Source organism: Elephantulus edwardii, unplaced genomic scaffold (genome assembly GCF_000299155.1).
Source record: "Elephantulus edwardii isolate Elephantulus edwardi_28Jun2011 unplaced genomic scaffold, EleEdw1.0 scaffold00313, whole genome shotgun sequence".
NCBI classification, from domain to species: domain Eukaryota; kingdom Metazoa; phylum Chordata; class Mammalia; order Macroscelidea; family Macroscelididae; genus Elephantulus; species Elephantulus edwardii.
This window is the reverse complement of record NW_006400063.1, coordinates 459046-475560: the sequence shown is the minus strand read 5'-3', so window position 1 is coordinate 475560 and position 16515 is coordinate 459046. Positions and strand designations below refer to the sequence as shown.

General features: G+C 35.3%; 1 protein-coding gene across 1 annotated transcript in view; it reads left to right on the top strand.

Annotated features, from left to right (window-relative positions):
• The window catches only part of SNTG1 (syntrophin, gamma 1), a 481189-nt gene that overhangs the window by 65362 nt on the left and 399312 nt on the right, over nucleotides 1–16515 (top strand). Inside the window, exons 4-6 of the mRNA XM_006901168.1 lie at nucleotides 11110–11167; nucleotides 12503–12546; nucleotides 12638–12679. Of these exons, the coding sequence (XP_006901230.1) occupies nucleotides 11110–11167; nucleotides 12503–12546; nucleotides 12638–12679 (144 nt within the window). The remainder of the gene's footprint in view (nucleotides 1–11109; nucleotides 11168–12502; nucleotides 12547–12637; nucleotides 12680–16515) is intronic.

Here is a 16515-nt window from a genome sequence, read left to right as displayed (position 1 = left end):
CTATAGGAAAGGGAGCAAACCTAGAGAGAACAAACTTGTGAGTTACAAATAAAGGGCTTTGAGGGTATTGCTTTCAGGTTTATTGGGGGGGAGGGTGGCAGAAGGTGGCCTAGGTAACATTGGATACCCTAGGCATTCTTTTTTTTTCTTTCTCCTTCCTCACCCAGGGGTCAGATGGCACAATCTGGGGACTGAGGAGCTCACCCTGAGGGCCACGATGGCTCACCATGAGCCGAGGGCAGCCTGCCCCAGGCAGAGGGCCACGACAGCTTGCCCTGAGCCGGGGGTTGAGGGCAGCCCATCCCGAGCAAGGCAACACTCCCCAGGAGCTGCCTGGTATACTCCCCCTCCCAGTCTGGTCCCCTCGCCTGACTGAGGACTCTATGGTCAGGGATAGTGTTTCAAATTCCAGCACTGCCACTTTTACCCCCCCTCATAAGTCATACTATATTTTGAAGTAGGTGTCACCGCCCTCCCCCTTTATATATGATAAAGGGAACCTGAGAATTGTGAACAGACTCCCCCCAGGTCTAACCATCTTTTGGCAGAAGCATTCAACAGAACAAAATATGTGGTGCATTTAGGATGTCGGTCCTCTTGTGCATGCTGCCACTGTTAAGGTCATCAGAGACTCACAGTGATTTTCAGCAATCCATTGCATAGGTAATAGTCTTCTTTGACCTGTACAATGCATAGGTAATCGTCTTCTTTGGCCTGTCCAAGGAAACCCAAACCTGATGGCAGGCATGCATCCCATCTCCCACCTCCTACACAGGGGCCAGCGGGGCACGCCCCGCCCCTAGCACGGGAGGCCTGCGGGAGGCGCACCCCCCCCATCAGCGGGGGCGGCCGTTGGAGGCGCGCTCCCCCCACCCTGCTGCATGGCCTGCCGCACGGGCGCTTGGCGGGTGCGCGGCACCTCTTGTGCGGGCAGCCAGCAGGCACCCGCTTCCCCTACAGCCACCATCCTGGCTCCAAGAATTCTCTCCAGACAAGTCCACCTTGCGGCAGTGTGGTGGCTTCACTGTACCAGTCTTGAGGAGGGCTGGTGCTCAGCATCCATCCTGGGTGAGGGAATCCATTCCTTCCGACTGTGGAAATCTCATGGAGCTGCAATGGCTGTGTGGTGTGGTGCGGGATCTGCAGGCGGGAATTGGGAGCCAGGAGACTCACCCATTTCAACTTGGGAATCCTTGAATTCCTGTTGTAGAGCTTTGATCTTCACTGAGGGCCAGTCATCAACTGTTTAAGTGTTCAATTATCAATAAGCCGAAGTCTGTCAAAGGCCATAATGGCCCTGCTTTAAGTGGTTCGCTACTCCCACAGCTCACCACGCTGTCTCTGCCTCCACCGCCATCTTGGATATCCCGCAAGTAGATTTTAAAAATACATAAATATTGTACATTCTTGCCTTTCATGTATGTATGTATGTATGTATGTATGTATGTATGTATGTATTTATTTATTTATCTATCTATTTATCTATTTATTTATTTATCTATTTATCTATCTATCTATTTATTTATTTATTCATTCATTCATTCATTCATTCATTTATTTATTTTAAAATATTTAATTTTGCTTTCCCAACATTCAACTCTGATCTTTGCCTTGGTAAATTCCATTCTGTTTTTTAAATTTTTTTATTATTAATTTTAATAAAGTTTATAGAGACTTTGGATTTCTTTTCATTCATTGTTGCACTTTTCTCCCTGCCCAACCTGCCCACCCCCAGTTCACTCTTCTCTTTGAAAAGTAAAAGGAAAATTCCATTCTCTTTAAGTATGTGTTTTCTTTTTTCAATTTTTTAATTCTTTTAGTGAAACATATATTTTTACAGCATATTCTTTCCATTTAATTTTCCTCCATTCATTCATTGTTGTACATTTTCCTCCCTGCCCACCCCTCACCAAGTCTGTTTTTCTGTTTGAAGAAAAAAAAAATTCTTTCATTGTTATTCAGTCCCCTCCAGTCCACAGTCTACATTAATATGCATTTAATTTTCTGTAATCTTGTCATGAAAATAAAACCTTATTCTATGGTGGACATTGTTTGGTGGAGCTCCCCAATTAAAACAAGCTTAGAAGCAGGAGTGGCATCTACTTCCATAAAAACCTCCAGAAACCTTATGAACCTGCAGAAAGGATGAAAGTCATGCAAGTGTTGAGGACTTTCATTTTTGAGATCATTATGAGTTGCCTACGACTCGACAGCACTTAACAACAACAACAACATATTCCTTTTAAACAGTTCTCTCCCTCATCTGTTTCAATGCAGTATATATTATTTATCACCTTTTTTCTTAGGTTCCCTCCAACCCCAATGTCAGTCCCGTTTTACAACAAATGGCACTATAAAATATTTGTCTTTTTGTGACTGAAATATTTCACTCAGCATAATGTCCTCTAGGGTCACCCATTTTGTGTATTATTTCATGAGTTCTTTGTTTTTCAATGCAGCACAGTATTCCATTTTGTGAATATACCACAGCTTCTCTATCCATTTGTTTGTGGATGGGCACTTGGATTGTTTCCAACTCTTTGCTATTGTAAACAAAGCCACAATAAACATAGGTGTGCATATACATGCTTGGGTGGAAGTTCTGGGTTCTTTAGGGTATATTCCCAGTAGTGAAATTGCTGGATCAAATGGTATTTCCATTTACAACTTTTGAGAAAGCACCATGCTGCCTTCCATAGTGATTGCACCATTTTACACTCCCAGTAACAGTGAATAAGGGTTCCAGTTTCTCCACAACCTGGTCAGCATTTGCTGTTTGCTGCTCTGTTGAATTTTGCTATTCTTACTGGGGTGAGATGATATCTCATAGTTGTTTTGATTTGCATCTCTCTTAGAGCTAGGGATTTTGAATACTTTTTTAATGTTTCTTCACCATGAATGTCTTCTTTGGTGAAATGTCTGTTCATAGTTTGTGCCCAACTTTCAACTGGATTTGTATCTTGTTGTGGTGTTCAAGTGTTCTATAAATTCTAGATATAAGTCCCTTATCAGACATGTCATTGCCAAATATTTTTTCCCCAGTCTGTGGCTTCCCTTTTCACTCTTTTAAAGAAGTTTTTTGGAAGTGCAAATGGATATTATTCTTAGAACCCTAACCCATTAATCTATTTTATCCACTCCTGGTTGTAGGCTTTTCAGGATGCTTGGAAGACTGCTCATGTTGTTTGAGAAGTTTTTTGGAAGTGCAAAGAGATATTATTCTTAGAACCCTAACCTATTAATCTATTTTATCCACTATTTTTTGGTTGAAGGCTTTTCAGGATGATTGGAAGACTGTTCATGTTGTGGAGTAGGGCTTCTAGAGTTCTTCCAAGCTTTTCTCTAATGAAGTTTATTGTCCTTGATTTTAGTTATAGGTCCTTGATCCACTTTGAGCTGGTTTTTGTGTATGAAGTGATCTGTGAATATTGCTTGAGTTCTTTTACGGATAGTTTTCCAATTTTGCCAATATCATTTGTTTAAAAGGCTGTCATTAAACACATAGTCATGTAGTCCTGTGACTTCTACCCATTTCCTGAGGCCTATGGAAATAAACCTTTATGTACTTAAAGTTGTACATAAAATAAAATAAATTTTAAAAAGCCTGTTGTCTCCCCACTTAACTGATTTTGTCTCCTTGTCAAAAATCAGTTGTCCATAGGTATATGAGATGATTTCTGAGTTCTCAGTTCTATACCATTGATCTATGTGTCTGTCATTGTACCAGTATCATGCCATCTTGACCACCACGGCAGTGTATTATGATTTTAAATCAGAGAATCAGATGCCTCCTACCTTATTTCTCTTTTTAAGGAGAACTTTATTTATTTGGGGCCTCTTTCCATTCTAAATGAAACTGAAGATTGCCTTTCCCATCTCACCAAAGAATGAAATTAATATTTGTATTGCAATTGCATTGAGCATGTAAATTGCCTTTGGTAGTATTGTCATTTCCACAGTATTGAGTCTTCCTATCCATGAGCAATATATATTCTTCCATTCATCCAGATCTCCTTTTATTTCTTGTAGTAATGTTTTGTAATTTTCTATGAATATATCCTTTGTGCTTCTGGTTAGATTTACTCCCAAGTATTTAATCTTGTGATTAGCTCCAGCTCTGTATTCTGTAAGTCACTGTCAAAATATCCAACTGATATATGTATTTTGATCTTCCATCCTACCACTTTGCTGAATGGGTCAACTGTGTCCAGTAGTTTGCTTGCTTGATCTTTAGGGTTTTCTAAGTATACTATCATGTTATCTGCATATAGAGATAATTCTACCTCTTCTTTGTCAAATTAGATACCTCTTATATTATATCCTTGTCTTATTGCTATTGCTAAGACTGTCAATACAATATTGAATAATAGAGGTGATAGTTGGCATCTTAGCCTAGTTTCTGTTCTCAAAGGGAATGTAATTAATCTCTCTGCATTGAGAAAATGTTGACTCTCAGGTTTGCATATATACTTTTTACTATATTGAAAAAATTCCCCACTAATCCTATTTTGTTAAGTGTTTTAATCAGAAAAGTGTGCTGGATTTTATCAAAGGCCTTTTCTGCATCAATTGATAGCATCATGTGGTTCTTGTTCTTTGCTTTGTTAATGTGATGAATTACATTGATTGTTTTTCTTATGTTGAACCATCCTTGCGTACCTTTTATGAATCCCACTTGGTCATGGTGAATTATATTTTTGATATACTGTTGGATTCTATTGGCCAGGATTTTATTCAGTATTTTTGCATCTTTGTTCATAAGAGATATTGTCCTATAGTTTTCTATTTTGGTGGTGTCTTTATCTGGCTTTGGTATAAGGGATATGTTCGTTTAATATAATGAGTTTGGGAGAATTACATGTTTTTCTATTTTTTGGAATATAGTTTATATAGAATGGGTGACAGTTCATCTCTGAATGTTTTATAAAATTAACTTGTAAACGAATGTAGTTCAGGGTTTTTTTGGTTGGAAGTTGTTTTATTACCTTTTACCTTTCTTCTTTTTTAATGAGTCTGTTTAGGTATTCAATTTTGGTAGAAAAATTCAGTTTAGGTAAGTTGTGAATTTCTAAGTATTTGTCCATTTGCTCTAGGTTTTCATATTTGTTTCAGTTTTTCATAATATTCTAATATTAGCCTTTTCATTTTAGTTGGTTATGTTGTGACGTTGCCTGTTTCATCTCTTATTTGGATTATTTGTTTCTTTTCCTTCTTTTCTTTTGTTAGTTTTGCTACTGGTTTGTCGATTTTATTGACCTTTTCAGAGAACCAACTCCTTATTTTGTTGATTGCTTCAATTGTTTCTTGGTCTTCTATTTAATTTCTTTCTGCTCTAATTTTCATAATTTCCATTTTTTTTAGAGGCTGTCAGGTTTTCTTGCTAGAACCAAAGATGAGGAGAGATTTCTGAAAGCAGTGAGGGAAAAACAAAGGGTAACCTATAAGTGAGAACAGATAAGAATAAATGCCAATTTCTCAGCAGAAGCTATGGGAGCTAGAAGACAGTGGAATGACATATATTGAACACTCAAAGAACACAACTGTCAACCAAGAATACTGTCCTTAGAAAAATTTTCCATCAAATATGAAGGAGAAATCAAGATATTCCCAAATTAACAGAACCTAAAGGAGTTTGTAAAAACAAGACCAAGATTGCAGAGACCACCTTCTGATTGAGGTGCCAGAGAAAACAGGATGGACCAAAGTAACTAGCAACAACACCAAAAAATAACTCAACAAAATGATAGCAATAAAACCTTGCCTCTCAATAATCACACTGAATGTGAGTGGTTTTGATGTACCACTGCAGAGAAAAAGGATAGCAGATTGGATAAAAACCCCAAATCCATCAATATGTTGTCTACAAGAGACACACCTGAACAATGAAGATAAAGAAAGACTAAAAATAAAAGAGTGGGGGAAAAATATACCAAGCAAATGGCAACCAGAGAAAAAGCAGGAGTAGAGATATTAATCTCCAGTAAAATTAATTTGAATGCAAAAACCATCACAAAGGACAAGGAAGGACATAATGCTTAAATTGTCAGTAGGACAAGTGGACATAACAATAATAAATATCTATGCACCAAATGAAAGACCTGAAAAATGTATAAAACAAACATTAACAAAACTGAAAATTGAAATATACAACAACTTTAGTAGTTAGAGACTTAAATAAACCACTTTCAAGAACAGATAGAGCTACCAGAAAGAAACTCAATAAAGATGCTCAAGAATTAAACCACACAATAAACCAACTCAATCTCATAGATATTTATAGGCTAATGCACCCCAAAAAAGCACACTATACCTTTTTATCCAATATTCACGGAATGTTCTCCAGAATAGATTGCATTTTAGGTCACAAGGCAAGCATCCATAAATTAAAAACATAGAAATAATACAAAGCATCTTCTCAGGCCACAATGCTATAAAATTAGAAATTAATAACAAGAGGATAAATGAGAAAAAAAAAACCCATACATTTGGAACCTGAACAACACCTTATTTGAACATGAATGGGCACTAGAAGTAATGAAAACATGAAATAAAACAGTTTCTTGAAACAAACGACAATGAAAACACCACTTACCAAAACCTCTGCTGAACAGCCAAAGCGGTAATCAGAGGTCAATTTATAGGAATAATCAAATATATCAAAAGAGAGGGGAAAACTGACCATTGACTCTCTAACCCAGCATCGCAAACAAATTGAATATGTATATATTTTCTAAAATTATCTTTTAATTGAAAACATGTAAATCAAAATATTTTCTTCAGTTTGTAGAGATAGTGATCATCAATAGTGATTATAATCTTCACACTATGTCAATATTTTTGTTATTTCACTTCAAGTTGTTTCACTTCCATTTATTAATTATTAAGTCTTCTAAATAGCTGATGACCACTTGGAGATGTGTGTGTGTGTGTGTGTGTGTGTGTGTGTGTGTGTGTGTGTCTGTGTGTAAAAACATATGCACATCCGTGTTTAATGCAGCATGATTTACAATAGCAAAGAGTTGGAAACAATCCAAGTGCCCATCAACAGATGAATGGCTAAAGAAGCAATTGTTGTTAAGTGCTGTAGAGTCATAGACAACCCATAGCAACCCTATGAACCAGTCTTGAAAGCAAAACTTCTATCTTTTCTCCAAGTTCATAGAGTTTCTGGAGACAAACTTTTTTGGAAGCAGATGCTACTCCTGCTTCCAAGCCTGTTTTAGAAGAAGCAATTTGTGTCATTAAACAAACAAACAAAAATAAACAAAAAAACCCATCAAGAATTCATTACTACACAACATGGATATATATTTTTTAAATGATATGATATCTAAGTGTGGAAAACTATAGAGTATAGGCTAAACTGTTACTCCGTTTAAAGCTGACTTCAATGGATCATTTGAATTAAGATTTGAGGAGTACTACTCCAGAAGTCCTAGTAAGTTTAGATTTTTTAAAACTTGAAGTTGGTTTGGGTTTTTTTTTCCCCTTTCTTTTTTGGTCAGCATTTCTCTATTGTATTCTGGTTCAGACTGTTCTGTAATGATAAATAGATACCATCCATTTTCTCTTATCTCAAAATGAAGAAAACAGTGGCTCATAGAGGAAGACAATTAGTTCTGTAGACCAATACTTCTTCCTATTTTGTTTCAGATGATGACTAATATTTAGGTTTAGATAACCACATGCAACCCTCACCTCCCAGGCACCATTCATTATACTATTAGACAAAGTAGGAAACAGAATATAGCCTTTTAAAAACTATGTCATACTAACTGACTAATCTTATGAGACCATGATGTTGAGTAATCAAAGCAAGAGAACTAGGTGGTATCATCATCTGTAGCTACATTGCCCTCTTTTTGTGGTTGTTGTTGTTGTAGTTATTGTTACCAAAAACATATATAATCTAGCATTTTCTTATTTTTCACTTTCTCCTGTAAAGAGTTTATTGAGCTCAGTCCCATCATTCATGCTGTACAAACTTCACCCACAATTGGTGCCACATTTCCATTTTTAGATTAAAAAGTATTTATTACCTAGGAAATGATCCTCCCTCTGCCTTCTCCTCCTTTTCTGCCCCGTGCCTCCCTACTAATTACTAGTAAACATTAGCTTATATCTATCTATCTATCTATCTATCATCTATCATCTATCTATCTCTATAATTTCATAAATGTGAGTCTATATCTCTATTATCTATCTGTCTATACTGTGTCACATGTGTTTGCATGTCTATGGATGCATGAGATGGCCTTATTCAGGTTTATTGATGTGTGATATTTACCATTGAGTAGTATTCCATATTATGTAGGTACTTCATTTTTACTTTGCATTCTTCTATTGATAGGCATTTAAGCCATTTACATATTTTTATTATTATTATTGTGGATAGGCTGTGATGAACATAAGAATGCATATGTCTATTGATGCTACTTGTGTTTCAGCCCTGAGTGCACTGTTAGCTAGGTCTAATGGCAAGCGCTACCTTTAGTGCTTTTCTGGGAACAGCAAACTATTTCTGTCCACAATGGCTATACTATTTTACATATCTACAATCAATGCATGAAATTCCATTTTTTCCATATAGCTTTATTTAAAAGTTTACAAAGCTGTGCTGTTTTTTATATACATTTTACTTCATGACATTGATTATAGTTGATGTAATAAAAGAGCATTATTTCCATTTCTTCCTTATTTTCTTGCCATTTCCATTCGGCCTCCTTTCTCGTTTCTTCTGCCATTGAAGCATTAACCTCAGGCCAGTGTTTCCCTTTTAATTTTGAATTTTTACTTGCTCTGAGTAGTGTGTACATTCCTGGTGCTACTATTAACCTTGCAGGCCTGTCCCTTGATAGGCTAAATGTCTAGCCATGGAGCTGAGTGCAGATTCATAAACGGTTACTCGAGGCTATACTTAGTGTTTCATCAGACTTTATCAGAACAGTAAATCTGGTATTTTTAAAATTATTATTTTATTTTTGTACTAAATTTTAGTCATGATCTAGTTTTTCTGGTTTCAGAGTTATACTAATTACATACATCACTCTTCGATTTTCTTCGTTCTTCTTTGAATTGGATGAGACAAGACCAATAGATGCACCTTATAAGGCTTCTCACAAGCTTTTAAGACTCTAGTAACCGAGATTGTTGCCATTGTTGTGTAATGTTGCATTGGAACCAACCCATAGCTGACACTCTAGCTGTTTTTCAAAGACAGTAAATCTCATGGGGGAAGATCCTTCTCCTTCAGAGCAGCTCATGGATTCAAACCTCTTGTCTTAGGGATTGCAGCACAGCTCTTTTTTGCCACTAGGCCGTCAGAGTCCCACCAAAGTAAGGTCCAAAATATTTTCTGTTTGTTCTATTGTATACGTGCATATATTTGAGATATATATGTATAATTGAAGCTTTGAATAGTTGTTAATGACATTCTTTTGTTTATTCATACCTGTTCTTCTGCCTAGCTATGTTCCCACTTTAGATTAATGTTTGTGAGTACTGATAATGTAGATTTAGACATATGATAGTGGCTACCTTTCCTGTGTGGTACCTACCATCCTATGACATCTGCAGTGTGAGGACATGAAGGACTCATGTTGCTCACCAATAGCAAGAAAATTTCACTAGCTAAGATTTGTCAGGAACAGATAGGTTGACTTTAAATTCTAGCATCATGTGTTAAAATACTTTTTCTTTTATGGCCAAGAAAAATCTGTCACCCTTTGACCAAGGCTTTTTTGTTGTTGTTGCTTTATTTTAATGTTTTATCATACAAGCTTGAAGAAAAACTATAATTTCAGTTGTTATCATATATTGTTTCTTCTATTCTCAGAATGAACAATATGATATTTATCAGGATGTTGTTGTTGTTATGTGCCATCGAGTCACTTGCGACGCATAGCGACTCTATGTAAAAGAACCCTAAACACCGTTCTATCCTGTGCTAACCTCGGCGTCTCAAACACACTCATTCCCACCACTCCACTCACAGAATCGATCTATCTCATTGATGGTCTTCCTCTCCTGCGCTGTCCGTCCAGTCTCCCAAGCATGATGTCGCTCTCGAAGGACCAGTCCCTCCTTGCAACATGCCCAAATTATGTCAGATGAAGCTTCAGAATCCTTTACTCAAAGGAACATTCTGGCTTCACCCTCTCCAGGACAAACCTGTTTGTTCTCCTAGCAGTCCATAGTATACTCAACACTCCCATAAATTTTTATATGTGACTCCTAAAATTTACTTAGCATGTGGTCTTTCATCTCCTACCCAGTATTCCTGAATTAACTACCCATTATTGCAAGAAATCTTCTATAGTCATTTTCTGATCTCACATTCTTAGCTCTACTCTCCATTTTTTTTTCTCCCTCATACTTCTTGTATCATTTGAATCATCTGGTAAACTCATTTCTTCTGCTCAGACCAATCCAATATTTACCATTACAAGAAAACTAGCAAAATTAGCCAGATAAAAATATTTATTCACAAAAGCTATAATAATTTTATGCCTCTTAGTTTATTAGTGATTTCTGTGGTGATAAGTATTCTGAAAAATATAAAAAGCAGTTGTTTATAAGCATGCAAATGTATTTTCATATTTTCCTCATTTTTCTACATCCTTATTTTTTTAATTGAATTTGATTACTTATTGGCATCATAGATGAAACAAACAAATTCTTTTCCATCCTAGAAAAAAGGGAAATAAAAATACAATGTGAAAAATCAGGATTTGTCCCATGAATCAGCTAAAACCAACAAATCATTTGAAAAAAACGTAGTCTGCCAAATTTAAGTGACTTTAATGTACAGAACACATTCAGGTGGATACTAGCTACCCACATCACCTCAGATAAGGCTTTTTAAGTCTGTCTATTATATGTGTACTATTTCTCCCCACTTTATATCTCATGTTTATAATTACTTGTTTAAAAGGATTTTCCTCATTCTAAATAGTAGGATCCTTCCCTCTATATAGGAGAAATCCCAGAGTCTATTCAAATTCGAGTTACTGTTTATTTAACGTGTTATTCCTATTCTATAAAGGTGGCTACCTTAAAAATAAAAAGAAATACAATGTGTGTATTGTGTTTTGTTTTTTTTTTCCCCAGGGAGGAGCAGAACATAATATTCCTGTTGTCATTTCAAAAATATCCAAAGAACAGAGAGGTAAAGTATGCAGATAATTACATAGCACCCCTATGCTATAAATCATAATTGAAGAATGACATCATTTTTACATAGTATACTACAGTGAAATCCCTCCTTTAATCCCATATAACTTTACAGTAAATGTTTTAGACTGACTTTAGAATCTGAGATCTTTGTCACTCCAACAAAGAGCTCTTGTCTGAGGGGGGATAAAAACCCCAAAACAACACATGAACATATATAAAAATATGAGAATTTAATTTTCCAAAGGAGAGTGACTATATATTTATTTAAAATTTATTTTACTGTTTTTTGAGTAAAAGTTTAACCAGAGAGAAAGCAGATATCCTTGTCAGGATTGTTGCAGCTAGGTGTCATTGGGTCAACTAGGTCTCATAGTCACCCTATGAACAATTGTTTGCCTTACTCTTTCAAGTCACCAGCCTCACAATCTCCACCATGTTCAAGCCCCTTGTTGCTATCACTGTGCCAATGCAGTTGAAATGAGTTAAAAGCTGAGTAACTATGCAGTTATTCCACGAGTCAAACAAACAAGGAACCTAATATCACAAGTTATTTCCAGTAATGACAATTTCAAATTTTACTGTTTAGTTTTTGTCTGCCTTCATGTGAAATTAGGTAAGGGGAGAAATCATGAGGACACAAAGTAGCTCTTTCACTGATTGAAATCAGTAAACCAGTCTGATGTTCAAAATTAAATTTAGAGCTGAGTCCACCATTGATAAATTGAATAAATGTCTAAGTATCAAACTTCTGCATTGGCCTTCTCAGGATTATAAAAACATGAGATAATTTAATTTTCCCAAGGATAGTGACCATTTATTTATTTGAAATCTATTTTGTTGCTTTTTGAGTGAAAGTTTACAAATAACATTGATTTTAAATCAAATCATCCACACACATTTTATTTCATGATATTAATTACAATACTCACTAGGTCTGGTCATCTCTTTAGTATATATTGCCTTTACCTTCCCCTATCTAAATAAGGATCTGTTATGCACTTATTAATTTTCCCTGACCTCTCCTCTTCATATCACTGGTAATCATCCAAGAATAGTTTTATCTGTGAGAGTACTAAAATTCTTACCAAGTTTAAGCTTTTGATATGGTGTAATTAAATAGAAATATCTTTGCATAGATTTCAAAATTTGAAGTTCACTAAGTCATACAAATACCCTTAAATTTTCATCCCTGCTACTACTTTGTAAATGATAACTAGACACAAATATTCTATTTTTATTTTCCTTTGTCTGCTTTACCATTATTTCATTATAAAAATATATTTATATTAAAAGAAAACTAAAGTAATTGCTCTTTTTCATTTCATAGCGGAACTTTCAGGATTACTCTTTATTGGGGATGCAATTCTACAGGTACACATTCATCATTTATTTCTGTGTTCAACCAAATGCAAACTCTATTTACAATATACCTTGTGATATTACACTATTTTTTTCATTGCAGATAAATGGAATCAATGTGAGAAAATGCAGACATGAAGAAGTGGTGAGTTTTAATTTTTCCAACTGCCATAATTGTTTATGTGAAAATAATAATATATTACATTCCTAAATAACTTTGAAAATGTTTTATTACATAAGAATATAAAACAATGATATAATGTGCTATTAATATAACATTTCCAATTTATTTGATAATTTGTTCTAGAATAAAATTATTAGGTAGTATTCAAGAAAAATTTCATTCACATAAATATTTAAAGAAAATATAATTGCTATTTTTTCCAGTTTTTAGGTTAATTACTGCAATTGTTGTCAACAGATATGTCTCTTGGTACAGCAGATCTCTAAGTCTTTGCAGATGATGTTTCAAAGAGAAAACACGATATCACTTATCTTTGTGATTTATATAGTACAGAGACAAATATAAGAGAATATTAAGATTATTTGTGTGTGTAGGGTATATGTGTGTGTGTGTGTGAAAGAAATAGAGTAAAAAGGGAGAAAGAGAAGTGGGGAGAGCAGGAAGAAGAGAGAGCAAGACAGATAAAAAGGGAAAAAGAAATAGAAACAGGGAGAGGTTTAGAGAGCTAAAGCTACTTTGTCTGAACCACATCTTGGGGCTAGAAAGATCGGGGAATGGAAAGAGGTTGGTAAAATTATCTGAGCAAATACATGAAAAGGGATGAGGCCATATTAAGTGAGAATACCTACTAGTGTTCACAAATAATATCTGTGGAACTTTCACTAGATTTTTGTAATAACCTCACAGGAATGCATAGAGGAGAAATCGTGTTTAACGTTTTATACCCAAGGAACCAAATAAATACCTTAGTAAGGTTTTTGCTTCTCATTACTCTTAGTTTATTTGATTTCTGAATATTTAGTCCCTTAGATGTATCTGTGAAATGATATTTGGAGAAGCTGTACAAAAAAACGATATAAAACTACTAGTGTACATAAAACTATATGTACATATTTACATAAAATTATTACACAAATTCAAACCTCACTGAATCAACCACCAACATCTGTGAGAAGCCTACTTCTCAAGTAGAGAAAATGTATGACAGGAGCTTTTCCATTACACACTTGGAGTAACTTATACAGTTTGGCCATTATTCTGCACATTTGATTTTATTTTCAAATCTTATTTGAGATCATATGGATAATCTAATGAGCAATGTATAAAGAATGACTAAAAGTTTTCTCTAAATTTGAAGTTTTCTTAGACCAGATATTTAAACATCTAAGGTGAGAAAATATCCTTAGACCACTCTACTATGAAGCATCATATGCAAATTTTAAATAGAGCAATGTACAAAGGTGCTTTAAACTTTAGACTTCGTCCCCTCAAAAAAGGTTCACATTGATCTGAAACTCATTATCCCAGGAATCTTTTTTTAAAAGTGCATTCTCTTTTATGGCCACATCCTGTCAGATGGAATTGTGTTTGCAGTTTGCTTTTCATAAAAAAGCAGCAATGTTCCACAAACTGAGATGGAGCTTTGATGAAACAGATCTGTGTAGAAGAAAAAACCAAAACAACACACCAGTAATGTCATTTCTTATGTTGCTCATTCTGTTTCAAAGAAAAGTGATTTGAAATTGTACAGCAAATTACATATGAACCTTCACAACATTTTTTTAAAGGGCTAACTAACCTAACCAGATATCAGCTAGTGGTGGTGATAGATACCATTGAGTCGAGTACAACTCACAATGAGACCCCTTTAACAACAGATCTAATCCATGTCCTATCCTGTGCCATTCTCAGAAATGCTGACACACTTAAGCCCCTTTCTGCAGTGTGTCTGTCCATCTTATTGATGGTCTTCCTGTCTTTCACTGATCCTCCATCTTTCCAAACATAATGTCCCTTTCTAAAGAAAAGTCCATCTTAGCAACATTCCCAAAATGTGAGAAATTACATTTTACCATCTTTGCCTCCAAGAAGTATTTTGTCTGACCAGGTCTAACAACATTGCATTGTGGATTCAAGGTTTTTTTAACATACTCTATCCATTCACATTGTCAGATATTTGAGAGTGTACTTCCAATCAAGGTTTTGTCCAAATATTATGCATTATTATAATATACATCAAAAGTGTCATGAGTCATCAAGAAATATTTAGAATGAAATTTTGGCAGATAAAACATTTTAGATCTTGGCAAAAAAATTCTAAATGTCTGTTTCAAATCATGTTTAACCTAATGGCTAAAAATTTTATGTTCACCATTTAGAGCAGGTTTAATCGGTAAATTATTATTTTCTTAAGAGTTATAACTAGGGTAAGTTCTTTATCATTGCAAAAAAATTCTAAGGAAAGTCATATATGAAACTATATTTTACTATTTCTCAGTGATTTGAGAAATGTAAGTAAAGAAATTAAATGGTTAGAAATATTATGCTATCTCTGATATTGAAAAAAGTACCCTTAACTTTTCAGGAGTCTGTTCTAGTGAATGTGTATTCTGTATGCTTATTAATTTTAATTCCTTGCCTGTCTTTCATGGTTTGTATGTAGCTGGACAATGCACGTACTTCCAAGACCCCATTAACAGCCTTCCAAGTTTCCATCTAGAAAAAGATAAGAATACACTTGTAGTAGGCACCCTAGATCATGCTTTACCGGAAGCAGAGGGAGATTCATGAGACAGACACAAGCATTATTCCACTCTCACCTTCAAGCCATTCTATCTTAGTCACTTTCAATCCAAGGGCCAAAATGGAGACAGGAATTGTGTGCTAAACAAATGATAGCATATTCAATTAAATTATTTCTTTTCTTTTCAAAGAGAGACAGAATAAATAGAGGATGTGATAGAGACAGAAAAAAACAACAACAACCCAACAACAAAACAGAATAAAGGTATGGTGTCGGTATGTGTATAGGTCAAGTCAAACACCAGTGGGAAAAAAAACCCCCTATGCACTAGAATATAGTGCTCACATTCAATTTGTTTCCCTTCTAATCTTGCATATTCCACTTGTTTTCAGTGTTAGCCAACCCAGCACTTCTCTCATTAACCCTTTACATGAGATCATTTTATATCTTAATTTTAACTTCCATGATGTGTTGTGGGAAGATATCAAGAATATCATCCATGAAGAAAGAAAAGGTCATTACAAAGAGGAAGAAGAAAAGACCAAAATGGATGTCAATGAGACTCTGAATATTGCACTATAGCACTGAGAAGCCAAAGCAAAGGGAAGAAATCAAAACGTTAAGGAGCTGAATAGAAGATTTCAAAAGGTATCTTGGGAAGACAAGGCAAAGTATACACTGAAATGTGCAAGGAGTTGGAGTTGGAAAAACAAAAGGGCCAAACTCACTCAGCATTTCTTAAGCTGAGGAAAATAAAGAACAAATTCACGCTTCGAGTTGCAATGCTTAAGGATGCCTTGGGCAGAATATTGAATGACTCAGGAAGAATGAAAAGAAGATAAAAGGAGTATATGGAGTCTTTTAGTACCAAAAAGAATTGGCTGACATAGAAGAATTTCAAGGAACAGCATGTTATCAAGAGTCAATGGTGATGATGAAGGAGGAAGTTCAGGCTGCTCTGAAGGACTTGGCAAAAAATATGACCCCGGAATTAGCAAAAAATAAGGTCCCAGGAACGTAGAGAAGCCAAAGCACAAGGAGGAATCCAAGACACTAAAGAGCTGAACAAAAGATTCCAAAAGGCAGCACGGAATGACAAAGCAAAATACTACAATGAAATGTGCAAGGAGTTGGAGTCAGAAAATCGAAAGGACCGAACTCGTTCGGCATTTCTTAAGCTCAAGGAACTGAAGAACAAATTCAAACCTCGAGTTGCTATAATCAAGGATGCTTTCGGCAGAATGTTAAATGATCCAGGAGGTATCAAAAGAAG